The sequence below is a fragment of the Budorcas taxicolor genome, chromosome 2 (genome assembly GCF_023091745.1).
Source record: "Budorcas taxicolor isolate Tak-1 chromosome 2, Takin1.1, whole genome shotgun sequence".
NCBI lineage: Eukaryota > Metazoa > Chordata > Mammalia > Artiodactyla > Bovidae > Budorcas > Budorcas taxicolor.
The window spans coordinates 129,188,123-129,201,953 of record NC_068911.1 but is presented as its reverse complement, the minus strand read 5'-3'; the positions used below and the strand labels follow the sequence as shown (position 1 = coordinate 129,201,953).

General features: G+C 39.7%; 1 protein-coding gene across 1 annotated transcript in view; it reads left to right on the top strand.

Moving 5' to 3' along the window:
• HECW2 (HECT, C2 and WW domain containing E3 ubiquitin protein ligase 2) overlaps positions 1-13,610 on the top strand; it is a 248,404-nt gene extending 234,794 nt beyond the window's left edge. The window contains exon 28 of the mRNA XM_052663718.1: positions 13,499-13,610. Within this exon, the coding sequence (XP_052519678.1) occupies positions 13,499-13,610 (112 nt within the window). The remainder of the gene's footprint in view (positions 1-13,498) is intronic.
• Positions 13,611-13,831: the final 221 nt, after the last annotated feature.

Genomic DNA, 13,831 nt, shown 5'->3' with positions numbered 1-13,831 from the left:
TTGAGAGGAAATTGGCAGAAGACTCTCCTATAATAAAGCTGTCTGCTCCATGGTTTAATCTCTTATATAAGGCCATCTCCCACCCTTTCCCTTTCTTCCTTCTTACTCAATTCATGCTCTCTAATAATAACATTTTAAGGTTTTATTGTATCCTGCCATTAAATCAGCATGTGCTAACAAAGATATACCCATGATGACTAGGAATATTACTTTATTAAAGATGCTTAAATATGCTATACCTTTTGGATTAGTCTTTACCTTGGGAAATGGATAAAATGTTCATAAAGCATACTTTATCTAAAAAAAGAACAGCAGTAAATAATGTAAAACATTATTGAAATAATTTGTAGTTCCTAAATGGAGTAAAAGTATTGATAGTTTTCATTGTTGCTTCCAACAGAACTGAGTCTTTCAAGTCACAACAGCTGTAAATCATAAATTATGTGTTTGTGAATGACAAACATTACTGCTGATAAGGAATTGGTCATCCCCTTCTCTGTGGCTTCAAGACCAAAAACTAATTTGGGCTCATCTCTTTCCACCACCATAGTCTACCGCACAAGCCCCTCTCCACAAGGCTATTGCCATAGCCTGCTGTCTACATGACTATTTCTGTTATATACATACTGTAGTTCATTCTGTGCTCAGCAACCAAAGTGAGCTGAAATCTCCATATCACTTCCCTCCCCTACTTTTACCCATCAATGACTTCTAGTCATTAATCCAGACCTGTTGCTGAGGACTGACTACCAGGGGAGTGGCCTGGTCTGGCCTACTACCCCAACCTCCACTCATACACTCTCCCCTCACCTGCTGCAACCACCAGCCTCCTCCTTGTTCCTCAAATTTACCAAACTTAACTCTGCCTCAAGACTCTAGAACTTGCTGCCCCATCTCTTTTCTGCTCGTTCTGCATGTGACTGGCTTTGTCATCCCTAAGGACTCAGCTCAGTGCTCAGAAAGGCCCTCCAGGCTTCTGCTCCCAGTGTACCTATCATTCTGTCTTATCTTATTTACTGTATAGGACTTACTTCAGTTCTGTCATTGTATACCTATTGACTATCTCCCCTCTCTAGGATCTAACCCTGTGAGAACAAGGAGCTTATTTGAATTGAATGTGGCTTTGCCTGTCATGCTAAGCCATAGCACATAATATTTTTGGTAAGCTCTTAAGTTTAACATATGACTCTGGACCATTCCAGACAAGATATGCCAAAATCACTTTTATGTCTTTATACCCTCATCTAAACAATTGGGATAGGCACTAGTAATTACATTACTAGGTTGTTCTGGAGATGAAGTGAGATGTTTTGTTGTTTTTCAGTTGCTAAGTCATGTCTGACTCTCTGCCACCCCATGGACTGCAGCATGCCAGGCTTCCCTGTCCTTCACTATCTCCCAGAGTTTGCTCAAATTCATGTCCATTGAGTCAGTGATGCCGTTAACCATCTCATCCTCGGCTGCTCTCTTCTCCTTCTGCCTTCAGTCTTTTCCAACATCAGGGTCTTTTCTGATGACTCAGCTTTTTGCATCAGGTGGCCAAAGTGTTGGAGCTTCAGCTTCAGCATCAATCCCTCCAATAAGTATTCAGGGTTGATTTTCTTTAGAACTGACTGATTTGATCTCCTTGCAGTCCAAGGGACTCTCAAGAGTCTTCTCTCTAGTACCACAGTTCAAAAGCATCAATTCTTTGGCACTCAGCCTTCTTTATGGTCCAGCTCTCACATCCATACATGACTACTGGAAAAAACCATAGCTTTGACTATATGAAACCTTTGTTAGCGAACTGATGTCTTAGCTTTTTTTTTTTTTTTTTTTGTATTTTTTTTTTTAAATTTTAATTGGAGGCTAATTACAATATTGTGGTGGTTTTTGCCATACATTCACATGAATCAGCCATGGGTGTACATGTGTTCCCCATCCTGACCCTCCCTCCCACCTTCCTCCCCATCCCATCCCTCAGGGTCATCCCAGTGCACCAGCCCTGAGTACCCTGCTTCATGCATCGAATCTGGACTGGCGATCTATTTCACATATGCTGATATACATGTTTCAATGCTATTCTCTCAAATCATCCCACCCTCGCCTTCTCCCACCGAGTCCAACAGTCTGTTCTTTACATCTGTGTCTCTTTTGCTGTCTCTCATATAGGGTCATCGTTACCATCTTTCTAATTCTATATATATGCGTTAATATACTGTATTGGTGTTTTTCTTTCTGACTTACTTTGCTCTGTATAATAGGCGTCTTTGCTTTTTAATATGCTATCTAGTTTTGCCATCACTTACAATGGGCAAAGTGCTTAAAATGGTGCCTAACACATTATTCAGAAGGCAATGGCACCCCACTCTAGTAATCCGGCCTGGAAAATCCCATGGACGGAGGAGCCTGGAAGGCTGCAGTCCATGGGGTTGCTGAGGGTCGAACACGACTGAGCAACTTCACTCTGACTTTTCACTTTCATGCATTGGAGAAGGAAATGACAACCCACTCCAGTGTTCTTGCCTGGAGAATCTCAGGGATGGGGGAGCCTGGTGGGCTGCCGTCTATGGGGTCACAAAGAGTCGGACACGACTGAAGTGACTTAGCAGCAACACATCGTTCAATTAATTCAGATGTTTTGACTGTTGTCACTAATCCCTATCCTTCAGAGCTCACCTGGCATTTTACAATTTTTAGATATTTAAGAAATGTGCTGTATCCAGCCAGGATGTTTGTATTTTGTTTGAGTTCTCAATTGGAACTACTCCTTACTGGGTTTTCTTCTGTTGGGTTTAAATTCTTACATTTGAAAAGTATGTACTCTTAATCTTTTCCCAGGGCTACCCACAGGCGAGACATGACCTGCTTACCAGGCACAGTTTGAAGAGTTTCTGCTGCTGATTATTCCCCATGCAGAAATTCCCACTGTGGGAACATTCTACACTGTATTTATAGATCCAGTTCATTTTAACCCAGGCAACCTAATAAGACTTTAGAATAAGATATTAGTTAGTAGTCTAATTCCTTTAATAAGCCTTTAGATACTAATTACCTTGTGGGAGAAAAAAGTTGATCTCTTGTCAACATGGACTTTAAAACCTAGAGAAGGGACTAACAGATATTTCAATGAACAGATAACCAACATCATTGCCAAATGGTGTATCACACACGGGTAGTGGGTGTAGTAAATGCCATACAATTCCTTTCCGTTGTTTCACATTTACTGAACACCTGGTAAGAGTCAGGGTTGTGCTGTGCCACCAGGATTGCACAAATACTTGTGAACTTCTCTTAGTGAGAATTCCTGCCCTAAATCCCATGGTCTAAGAAAATGTTAGTGGGGATAAAAGAGAAATTGTGAATATTTATAAAAGTCATGATAAAAGTTATAGCTTTATTTGTGTTAATAAATTTAGGCTAACAAAGCAATCACTGAATTACTTTAGTTGATTGGTCACTCCGTGTGATTGGGAACTGTGTATTTCTCATGCCAGTTACAAGCTCTAAATTCATCATCTTCATCCTTCTCCATTTCCTCTATTGCCTGTTGTTGTTTAATAGCACTTCTGCCATCTCATGCTCCACACCCACTCACTAGCTGCCTTTAATGCATGGAATGAATGGAAAAGGTTTCTGCATTCACATCCAGTCTGGGCTCCTGTCTCTCACGCACTTGAGTTCTCAAGTTTCCTGCAGTGCTTCCTCTCGCTTCTGGGCAGTCTGCTGGGAACGTCCTTCTCTTTGTTGTTGAACCAGAAAAACCCTACACACCTTCAAATCCTTCAAGGCTTGGCACAAATAGTGTCCTCTCTAAAGCCTTTCTTGACTCCACAGAGCAGACTCGTTACTTGTTGTATGCAGGGTCACTAATAGCCCATAGGAATCTTTTTGGAGTAGACAGAGGCTTCTTATAGTTTTCTGGAGAAAAGCAGCCCTGAGCTAGGGATTGTGAGTTGGTGAGCAGAGTCAAAGGTAGGCTGCATTTCAGACCCCTAGTATAGAGCACAGACTGCGTAACCTTTGGCAGGTTCCGTCTGCCTGCACATTTTATTGTCAGAGTATAAACATCTTGTAGGCAGAGACCAGACTATTCATCCTCATATACAAAGGGACAGCTCAACGTCTGGCATGCAGTATGACCTCAGAACTTGTTTGTTCAATGAATTAAGAAATAAATGAAATGTAAATTGAAAAATTAATTTTTATTCATCAGGGCACTTTGTATAGGAATGCCAAGCTTTCAAATATGGGGCCTTCAAGGGGGTACATAATCAAAGAGAGTCTGAAGGTGCGGGGTCCCTGGAGAGCCTAAGAAGAGAGCCCCTCTTTACCCACCTCACAGCCCAGCTCCTGGCCGACTCTGCCCCTTCATCCGGGCTGCCCTGCCAGCAAGACTGCCTGAACACCTGATTCCCTTGTGGGGAAGCCAGGCTCAGATGGGGAGAATTTGAGCTTGACAAGTAAACTTGGTCAGGAGTGCTCCTTATTTCCACAGAAATCATGACATTAAAGTGTTATATTCTAATATCCTTTAGGGATTTTCCAGAATGCTTTTAAGTGTTTGTTTTTGATTTATTAATTACTTGATGAAAAGGTTGAAATAGGAGTAGGGAAACAAATCAGAAGGATTAGGCACCACTGCCAATTGAAAAGAGAGTACTGACAAAGCACATTCTAAATGATAATGCAAATAAAAAGGATTTATTAGATTTATATACATTTTATTTCTAGGGCTATATCTACTAGATAAAATGAAGCCCATGGTTTTCTCATTCTCTGTTTAGAATCTTGATTCTGATTTCTTCTTTGCCTCATATTTTGAGTCCTTATAAGTTTCCAAAAGTCACTTCTGGGAGAATCAATTTATAAATGCATACACATACAGAAACACATTGATCAATTAATCAATCTATGAAACCAGATATAATTGTGATTCTTTGGGCTCATTGGATTTGGATAATTGACTTGTCTGTATCTATAGGAAAGAAAAGAGGGTTAAGCATATGACCTCCTGGTTAACATTTAAAGAATCCAGAAAGCACCAAGAGATCTATTAAGTCAGACCAGATGTTTGGAGGGCTTTTAAATCTTCTTTATATTAATGCCAGCATGATTTCCCAAAGACTAGTTCAGACCTGCCCTCCTTGAGTGGTTCTGGCTGCATAGAGTAAAATGAGGTAAACTCATTATAGCCTTAGTGTGGCTGGCTTTGAAAGATTTGAAAAATGTTCTTTTATTGAGACTGAATAACTGGATGTGCTTTTGCTGCCAATATCAACATAGTCCAAGGGCCCTTCTGTTATTTTCTGCTAGAGTTTTCTTAGGACATGGAATGGGGTGGGAGAGGGGTTGTGAGAAGCCTCAGAGGATTGTGTTTTGTTTTCCTTTTTTTTCCCCCTGTTCTTGGCTCACACAGCAAGTTGATGGTAAATATTGGGCAATTTATTTAACCACATGATTCCTCAATTTCCTTATTAGCAATGCTGTCTTGTTTATAAGGAGTTTTGAAATTTTTGCAAGCACAGAAAACTCTGCTGAGAATAGCCAATATAGATATCTTATTTCTAATGTAATTGATGTCTCTCCAATAGTGGAGCCTACCTGCGTCAGACTCATTTAGAGTGATAGTTAAAAAGCAGATCCCTAGGCCCACCCCAGATCTTCTAAAGTAGAATTTCAGAGGGTGCACCTAAAATCTCCATTGTAAACAAGTTTCTTGGATGATTCTGGTGAATTCCCCCTATATCTGTCTGAATATCTCTGCTTTGTGGTGAGCCTGAGATAGAACTTGTTGGTTAGAGCACCCGAAAAATCCCCTGGTATCTCCCAGACTTTTCTGAACTGACCAAATCTGGACCATTTTCCCTGAAGCTCCTGTATGTTTTGACTGAGTCATTCATTTAAAAAAATATTTGAAGCTTTATTTTTCTAATTTCTGTCCTCAAAATGTGTGTAATCTGGTAAGGTGTTGAGGACCAGCAGTTTAAAATCATGAAGTAGGATGAAATGAACACTCAGGCTTCCAAAACTGTAAAAACCAAAGCATTACTTTCCCTGCTTTCAGTTTAATGTTGGACTTCCCCTAGGAACCCAAGGTTGTGGTCTATTCTTGATTTGACTTTGGGGGAACCATTTAATCTTTCTACAGTTTCCCCCTCAACAATACATACTTTCTCCATCCTCATGAAACATTTCCCATAGGAGCTGTTCAGTTTATTCAGAAGGGAAGTTCTGTTATGGTAACTATATATTGTGCAACCAGGTGCAATTTAGGAATCCATGATAGCTTTAGATGAAGGATCAATGATGGTGATTATGTCTTGTGACTGAAGAGGATCAAAAAAGTTGTCCAGTCCTTCCTTTTGTGTTGAGAACTGAATAAAAAATATGAGTATCCAGGCTTATGGATTTACTGAATAAGTTACTGAACAGCAGAGACATTCAGAGTTCCTGTTTCTTGCTCAGAAACCTGGGAGGATGAAAGGACTGCTGTTGACTCCCAGCTTCGCACCACTGCCCTTGATAGGGGTGATGCTACTATATTACACTTATTACACTTAAATACCTCTTCTTAGGCTAGGCTACTACACTGAGACCTGTAGCAGTTTTCCAAAGCTGCATCACCAATTACCACCAATTTAGCAGCTTAAAACAACATGGTTACTATGTCACTGTTTCTGTAATCAGGAGTCCGAGCACAATTGAGCCAGGTCTTCTGCTCAGCATCTGAAAGCTGATGTCAAAATGTCAGCTGGATTGCATTCTCATCTGGAAGCTCAACTAGGGAAGGACGTGCTTCCAAACTCCCTTAGGTTGTTGGTAGAGTTTATTCCTTGCATCTACAGAATTCATGGCAGTCTACCTCTTCAAATCCAGCAACAGTGAGACTCTGATTTCTAGATGCTCTTTTAAAAGTCTCACCTAATTAGGTCAGGCCCAAGTTCAGGATCATCACCCTGTTAATTAACTTAAAATCAACTGATGTGAGACTTAATTGTATCTTCAATATATCTTCACCCTTGCCATATTCTATTGGTTACAAATTACAGGTCCCCTGTCATACTTAAAAGATCGGGATTATACAAAGGCATGGGTCATGGCAGATCATCTTAGAATTCTTCATACCACAAGACCACAGTGAATTAAAATTCATCATTCAATCCAAGTATGCATACGAAGTTAATTGGAGGATTCAAACATTACTGTTTATGAATTGTCATCCTCATGTATTTGATTATTTTGTTAATTCTTGATGAGGTAAAATTAACCTTTAGTTAAGAGAAATTATTTGGTTATCAAGAGGGAAGAAACAGGCTTAACAGGCATGTGATAGACATACTACACCTACAGTCCTCTCCTGTCCTAAGACACCATAATTAGTAATAATTGGGCTTCCCTAATGGCTCAGACACGGAACAAGAGACTGGTTCCAAATAGGAAAAGGAGTACATCAAGGCTGTAATGTTGTCACCCTGCTTATTTAACTTATATGCAGAGTACATCATGAGAAACGCTGGGCTGGAAGAGGCACAAACTGAAATCAAGATTGCCAGGAGAAATATCAATAACCTCAGATATGCAGATGACACCACCTTTATGGCAGAAAGTGAAGAGGAACTAAAAAGCCTCTTGATGAAAGTGAAAGAGCAGGGTGAAAAAGTTGGCTTAAAGCTCAACATTCAGAAAATGAAGATCATGGCATCTGGTCCCATCACTTCATGGGAAATAGATGGGAAAACAGTGGGAACAGTGTCAGACTTTATTTTTCTGAGCTCCAAAATCACTGCAGATGGTGATTACAGCCATGAAATTAAAAGACGCTTACTCCTTGGAAGGAGTTATGACCAACCTAGATAGTATATTGAAAAGCAGAGATATTACTTTGCCAAAGGTTTTTCCAGTGTTCATGTATGGATGTGAGAGTTGGACTGTGAAGAAAGCTGAGTGCCGAAGAATTGATGCTTTTGAACTGTGGTGTTGGAGAAGACTCTTGAGGGTTCCTTGGAGTGCAAGGAGATCCAACCAGTCCATTCTAAAGGAGGTCAGTCCTGGGTGTTCATTGGAAGGACTGATGCTGAAGCTGAAACTCCAATACTTTGGCCACCTCATGCGAAGAGTGATTCATTGGAAAAGACCCTGATGCTTGGAGGGATTGGGGGCAGGAGGAGAAGGGGACGACAGAGGATGAGATGGCTGGATAGCAAAACTGACTCGATGGACATGAGTTTGAGTGAGCTCCGGGAGTTGGTGATGGACAGGCAGGCCTGGCATGCTGTGATTCATGAGATCACAAAGAGTCAGACATGACTGAGCGACTGAACTAAACTTAACTGAATGGCTCAGACTATAAATAGCCTGTCTGCAATGTAGGCGACCCAGGTTCAATCCCTAGGTCAGCAAGATCCCCTGGAGAAGGGAATGGCTACCCACTCCTGTATTCTGGCCTGGAGAATTGCATGGACTACTGTCCATAGGATCACAGAGTTGGGCATGACTGAGCAACTAACACTTTCACTTCAGGGATTATTGCTTAACTAGAGAAAGGGTTTACTTGAATTATTTTATTTCCTAGTTTCCCCAATATGATTCAGTTCACAAAAATGAATTCACACATATCTATTTGAGACTACACCTATATAAAATGAGTTACTCTTTTAAGAGTTGTCCCAAAAGTTGATCTATCATACTCTTTGGTACACTAGCACTACCAAAAGCAAAAAAAGACAGGGAACAACTTCTGGTAGGTGTAAGCATTAGAGATTATCTTTTCAACATTTCTTATCACAGCACCATGCTGAAGAAAGACAATATATTAAAAATGGATAGCAGGTAATCAGGTTAATATTGCTGTATAAATAAAATGCATAACTAAACACTGGGTTGGCCAAAAAGTTCATTCTAATATTTCCATGTGATGTTACAGAAAACGCTGACAAAACCTTTTGGCCAACTCAATAAAAAGGTGAACAGGCTAGAAGAGATTCAGTTCAGTTCAGTTCAGTCACTCAGTCGTGTCCAAGTCTTTGCAACCCCATGAATTGCAGCACACCAGACCTCCCTGTCCATCACCAACTCCTGGAGTTCACCCAAACTCATGTCCATCGAGCTGGTGATGCCATCCAGCCGTCTCATCCTCTGTCGTCCCCTTCTCCTCCTGCTGCCTACCCCTCTCAACATCAGGGTCTTTTCCAATGAGTCAACTCTTCGCATGAGGTGGCCATAGTATTGGAGTTTCAGCTTCAACATCAGTCCTTCCAATGAACACCCAGGACTGATCTCCTTCAGAATGGACTGGTTGGATCTCCTTGCAGTCCAAGGGACTCTCAAAAGTCTTCTCCAGCACCACAGTTCAAAAGCATCAATTCTTCGGCACTCAGCTTTCTTCACAGTCCAACTCTCACATCCATACATGAACACTGGAAAAACCATAGCCTTGACTACATGGACCTTTGTTGGTGAAGTAATATCTCTGCTTTTCAATATACTATCTAGGTTGGTCATAACTTTTCTTCCAAGGAGTAAGTGTCTTTTAATTTCATGGCTGCAATCACCATCTGCAGTAATTTTGGAGCTCAGAAATATAAAGTCTGACACTGTTTCCACTGATTCCCCATCTATTTCCCATGAAGTGATGGGACCAGATGCCATGATCTTCGTTTTCTGAATGTTGAGCTTTAAGCCAACTTTTTCACTCTGCTCTTTCACTTTCATCAAGAGGCTTTTTAGTTCCTCTTCACTTTGTGCCGTAAAGGTGGTATCATCTGCATATCTGAGGTTATTGATATTTCTCCTGGCAATCTTGATTCCAGCTTGTGCTTCTTCCAGCCCAGCGTTTCTCATGATGTACTCTGCATATAAGTTAAATAAGCAGGGTGACAACATTACAGCCTTGATGTACTCCTTTTCCTATTTGGAACCTGTCTGTTGTTCCATGTCCAGTTCTAACTGTTGCTTCCTGACCTGCATATAGGTTTCTCAAGAGGCAGGTCAGGTGGTCTGGTATTCCCATCTCTTTCAGAATTTTCCAGAGTTTATTGTGATTCACATAGTCAAAGGCTTTGGCATAGTCAATAAAGCAGAAATAGATGTTTTTCTGGAACTCTCTTCCTTTTTCCATGATCCAGCGGATGTATGGCAATTTAGTGAGAGATAATACAAGAGTAAATCTCTTTATTTTGAAGTATTTCTTACAAGTCAATAAGAAATCCTAAAACTTTATATGATAAATTTATTTCACACTCATAACTGTTATTAAAAAAAATAACAAGTGTTGGAGAGGATATAGAAAAATTGGAACCCATGTTCATTGCAATACTTTTTTACAATAGTCAAAATGTAAAAATAACCCAAGTGTCAGTCAATGGTTGAATGGATTAACCAAACATAGTATATACAAACAATGGAATATTATTCAGCTGGGGAAAAAAGGAAATTGCAACTTATGCTATAACATGGACCTGGAAAATGCTAAGTGAAATAAGCCAATCACAGGGGATGAATATTGTATGATTCCACTTATATGAGGTACTTAGAGTAGTCAAATTCATAGAGACAGGAAATAGATTGGTGGTTGCTTCCATTGGGGTGGAAGAAAATGGGAGTTGGTGTTCAATGGGTACAGATTTTCAGTTTGGAAAGGGAAAAAATTTCTAGAGATGGATAATGGTGATGGTGGCAGAACAGTGTGAATGTACTTAATGCTACAGAACTGTGTACTTGACAGTGGTTATCAATGTGATATGATGTGTGTTTATCAAAATAAAAATTTTTGAAGAAAAAATAAATGGGCAAAGTAGATGAACATGTAGATCACGAAACGGGAAATGTTACAAATAAGCTGACTTGGGGAAAGAGTCTCAGCCTTGTTGGTAGCCAGTGAAGTGAAAATGTTTAAATTTCATCTAAAAGAAGTACTGTCTTTAGTCTAATGGTATAATGAATGTTGTGGTTCTCACGCACAAAGCCTGGATGATAATTATATTCAAACTGGACTTCATTTCTTTGCTTCTTCCTCCCCTTTCCCTATAACAGATTTAAAGTTTTCAGTTAGTATTTTTATACCAGTGTTTTACACAAGATAGATATTTAAACCATTTCTAACACTTTCACTACACTAGTTCAGTTTCTTTAAAAAAAGTAAAATGTTCTTCTTGAGACCCAAGTTAAGGCTCTGATGTAAGGAGGTGTAATATGTACTATGTTAAATGCAATTTTGAAATAGTTTATGAAAAAGTATTTGATTGCAAAGATTGATTAAATGATTTTCCCCCAATATATTCTAGAGTTTGTAATATCAAGAACTGGTAAACTCTGAGCCAGTTCTATTTCTGTGTCCTAAAATTGGTACAGACAGTCCCAGACCCAGGAAGGTCTGACTTAGAAGTTTTTGACTTTATAGTGGTTTGAAAATGATATGAGACTTTTCTGGTGGCTCAGTGGTGAAGAACCTGCCTGCCAACGCAGGGGTCGTGGGTTCAGTCCCTGGGTCAGGAAGATTTCCTGGCGAGCTACAGTCGATAGGGTCACGAATAGCGGGACATGACTGAGCGCGCACACACAAAAGTGATACACTTTCAGCAGAAATCGAATTTTTAGTTTTCAAAAGTCATGATCTTTTCCTAGGCTAACAATATTCAGTGCTATACTTCTGCATGATGCTGGACAGCATCAGTGAGCCTCAGCTCCTAGTCAGCCACGTGATCACCAGGGTTAAAAAAAAAAAAACAAAAAACGGTACACATACAACCATTCCATACCCATACAAACATTCTGTAACTCAATAAATTACATGAGATATTCAACTCTTTATTATAGAAAAGGCTTTGGGTTAAATGAAGTTGCCCAACTGTAGGCCAATGTAAGTGTTCTGAGCATGTACAAGGTAGTCTAGGCTAAGCTGTGATGTTCAGTTAGTTAGGTATATCACTAACTATACCTATGATATGGCTTATGATATTTTCAGTTTATGAGGGGTTTATCAGTATATAGCCTGATTGTAAGCTGAGGAAGACCTGATTTTTCTAATATGACAGTGCCCTTTGTGTTAATGTTTTTAATAAGCTATGTGGCCACACACCTGCTTTATTTATTATCTCTTTGTTATCTCAGTTTCCATGAGTCATGATTATCCTTTGGCAATTTAATGAAGGCAATTAGAGTAAATGTTTTTGATGGTAATGAAATGTACCTAAAAATGCACCTCTTATTAATTGGTCAAACACTGTGAGCCAGGCATTGAATTAAGTGTGTTTCTGTGATTTCATTTAATTCTCATATCCTCTGAGACAAATAATAGTGTTTCTGTGATTTCATCTAATCCTCATATCCTTCTGAAACAAATAATATGATTCTCATTTTATAAATGAGAAATTGAGTGGCAGGTTTTTAATAATTCACTGCAAATCACACAGCCGGTCGGTAATGCTGAAATTCAAACTCAAGTTTCTCCAACTGCAAACCTCTGATCTTCCCACAATACTACACTGCAGCTAGGAGTATAGCTATATTTATCTCTTAAATATTAAAGTTATTTATAAGAATAAAAGGTTAAAACCATGTGATTTTGTAATAACAGCCTGTTAGTGATCACAGCTCCTAAAATTCCATATTAATTCAGGAGCAGTTTTTAAAAGCAAAGTTGTTTAGCTCCTGCAAACAAACTGTTGTACCTTCCAAATAAAATGCTTCCTATTTCATGTCAAAAGTGCAGATTTGCTTCCCGATAAGACGTGCTATTTGGAGGTTGTGTATTTTTTTATTGTGATTCAGGTGCAAATAACAGGAAAGCATATTTTTTCCTATCTTGGCCAAAGGGGAGGTATTTCTAAAAAAGAATGTAACATAATGATTTAAATGGCCATTATTTTGCATCATGAATTAGGAGAAATCAGATTATAGCACAGGAGTCAAAGAAGTAACAATGGTCTACTGACTCCGACAGGAAAGTCCAGCCAGGGAATTTCCCAAAGCTCTAAGCCATGAGGTCTTCAGAGACACTCAGTGCTCTTCCCTGACCAACAAAATGAAAAAATGCAAAACCATTGACTTTTTAAGAAACATTCAGGCAAATGCCAACTCTGAAAACAAATTACTTTGCAAGAGCTTATCTTCATGACTTTTAGCGGGACGGCGGGGCGGGGCGGGGGGGGGGGGGGGGGGGGCGCGGCGTGGGGGGATGGTGGTGGGGTGTGGGGAACCTAACATCAAAAGAGAAATAAAAATACAAATTTGTCTTTGTAATTCTTAGACAACTAAACAAATAGTAATATATATGTCATATAGATTTTAAATGATTGTGAAAATGTAAAGAAAAAAATTTTAAAGATATTATTTCCCTTAAAAGAATTCAGTTCTGAATTGCTCAAGTCAAAACATTTTCAAAGTGTTTCCAAAAGGAGTGTGAAAATTGGCAACAAACCAATTTGAATATGAAAGTCAAGCATGCACAGACACCAGAAGAAAGGATCTCATTTCACTCAAAGCATTCTGAACTCTGTACTGCTTCTTCTGTTTGCAGAGCTCACACTTGTTTTAACCGTCTGGATCTCCCTCCATACCCATCCTTCTCCATGCTTTATGAAAAACTCTTGACAGCAGTTGAAGAGACCAGTACTTTTGGACTTGAGTGACCTGGAGGCAAAATGCCCAGCTCTGTGTAGACAGGCAATTCCGGAAGCTGCCTTCCTGAAGAATGGCTGAACGTTGGAAGTTTCGAGAGTCGCTTCCATTAGAGTAAAGCTGAATGCTGTTATTTTCCAGGAACGGATGCTATGCCACATTTGGGTACTGGATAGTGATGATGATCCTCTTGGAAGGATTTGGGTGAGCTTGATGCCCAGGGAACCACCCA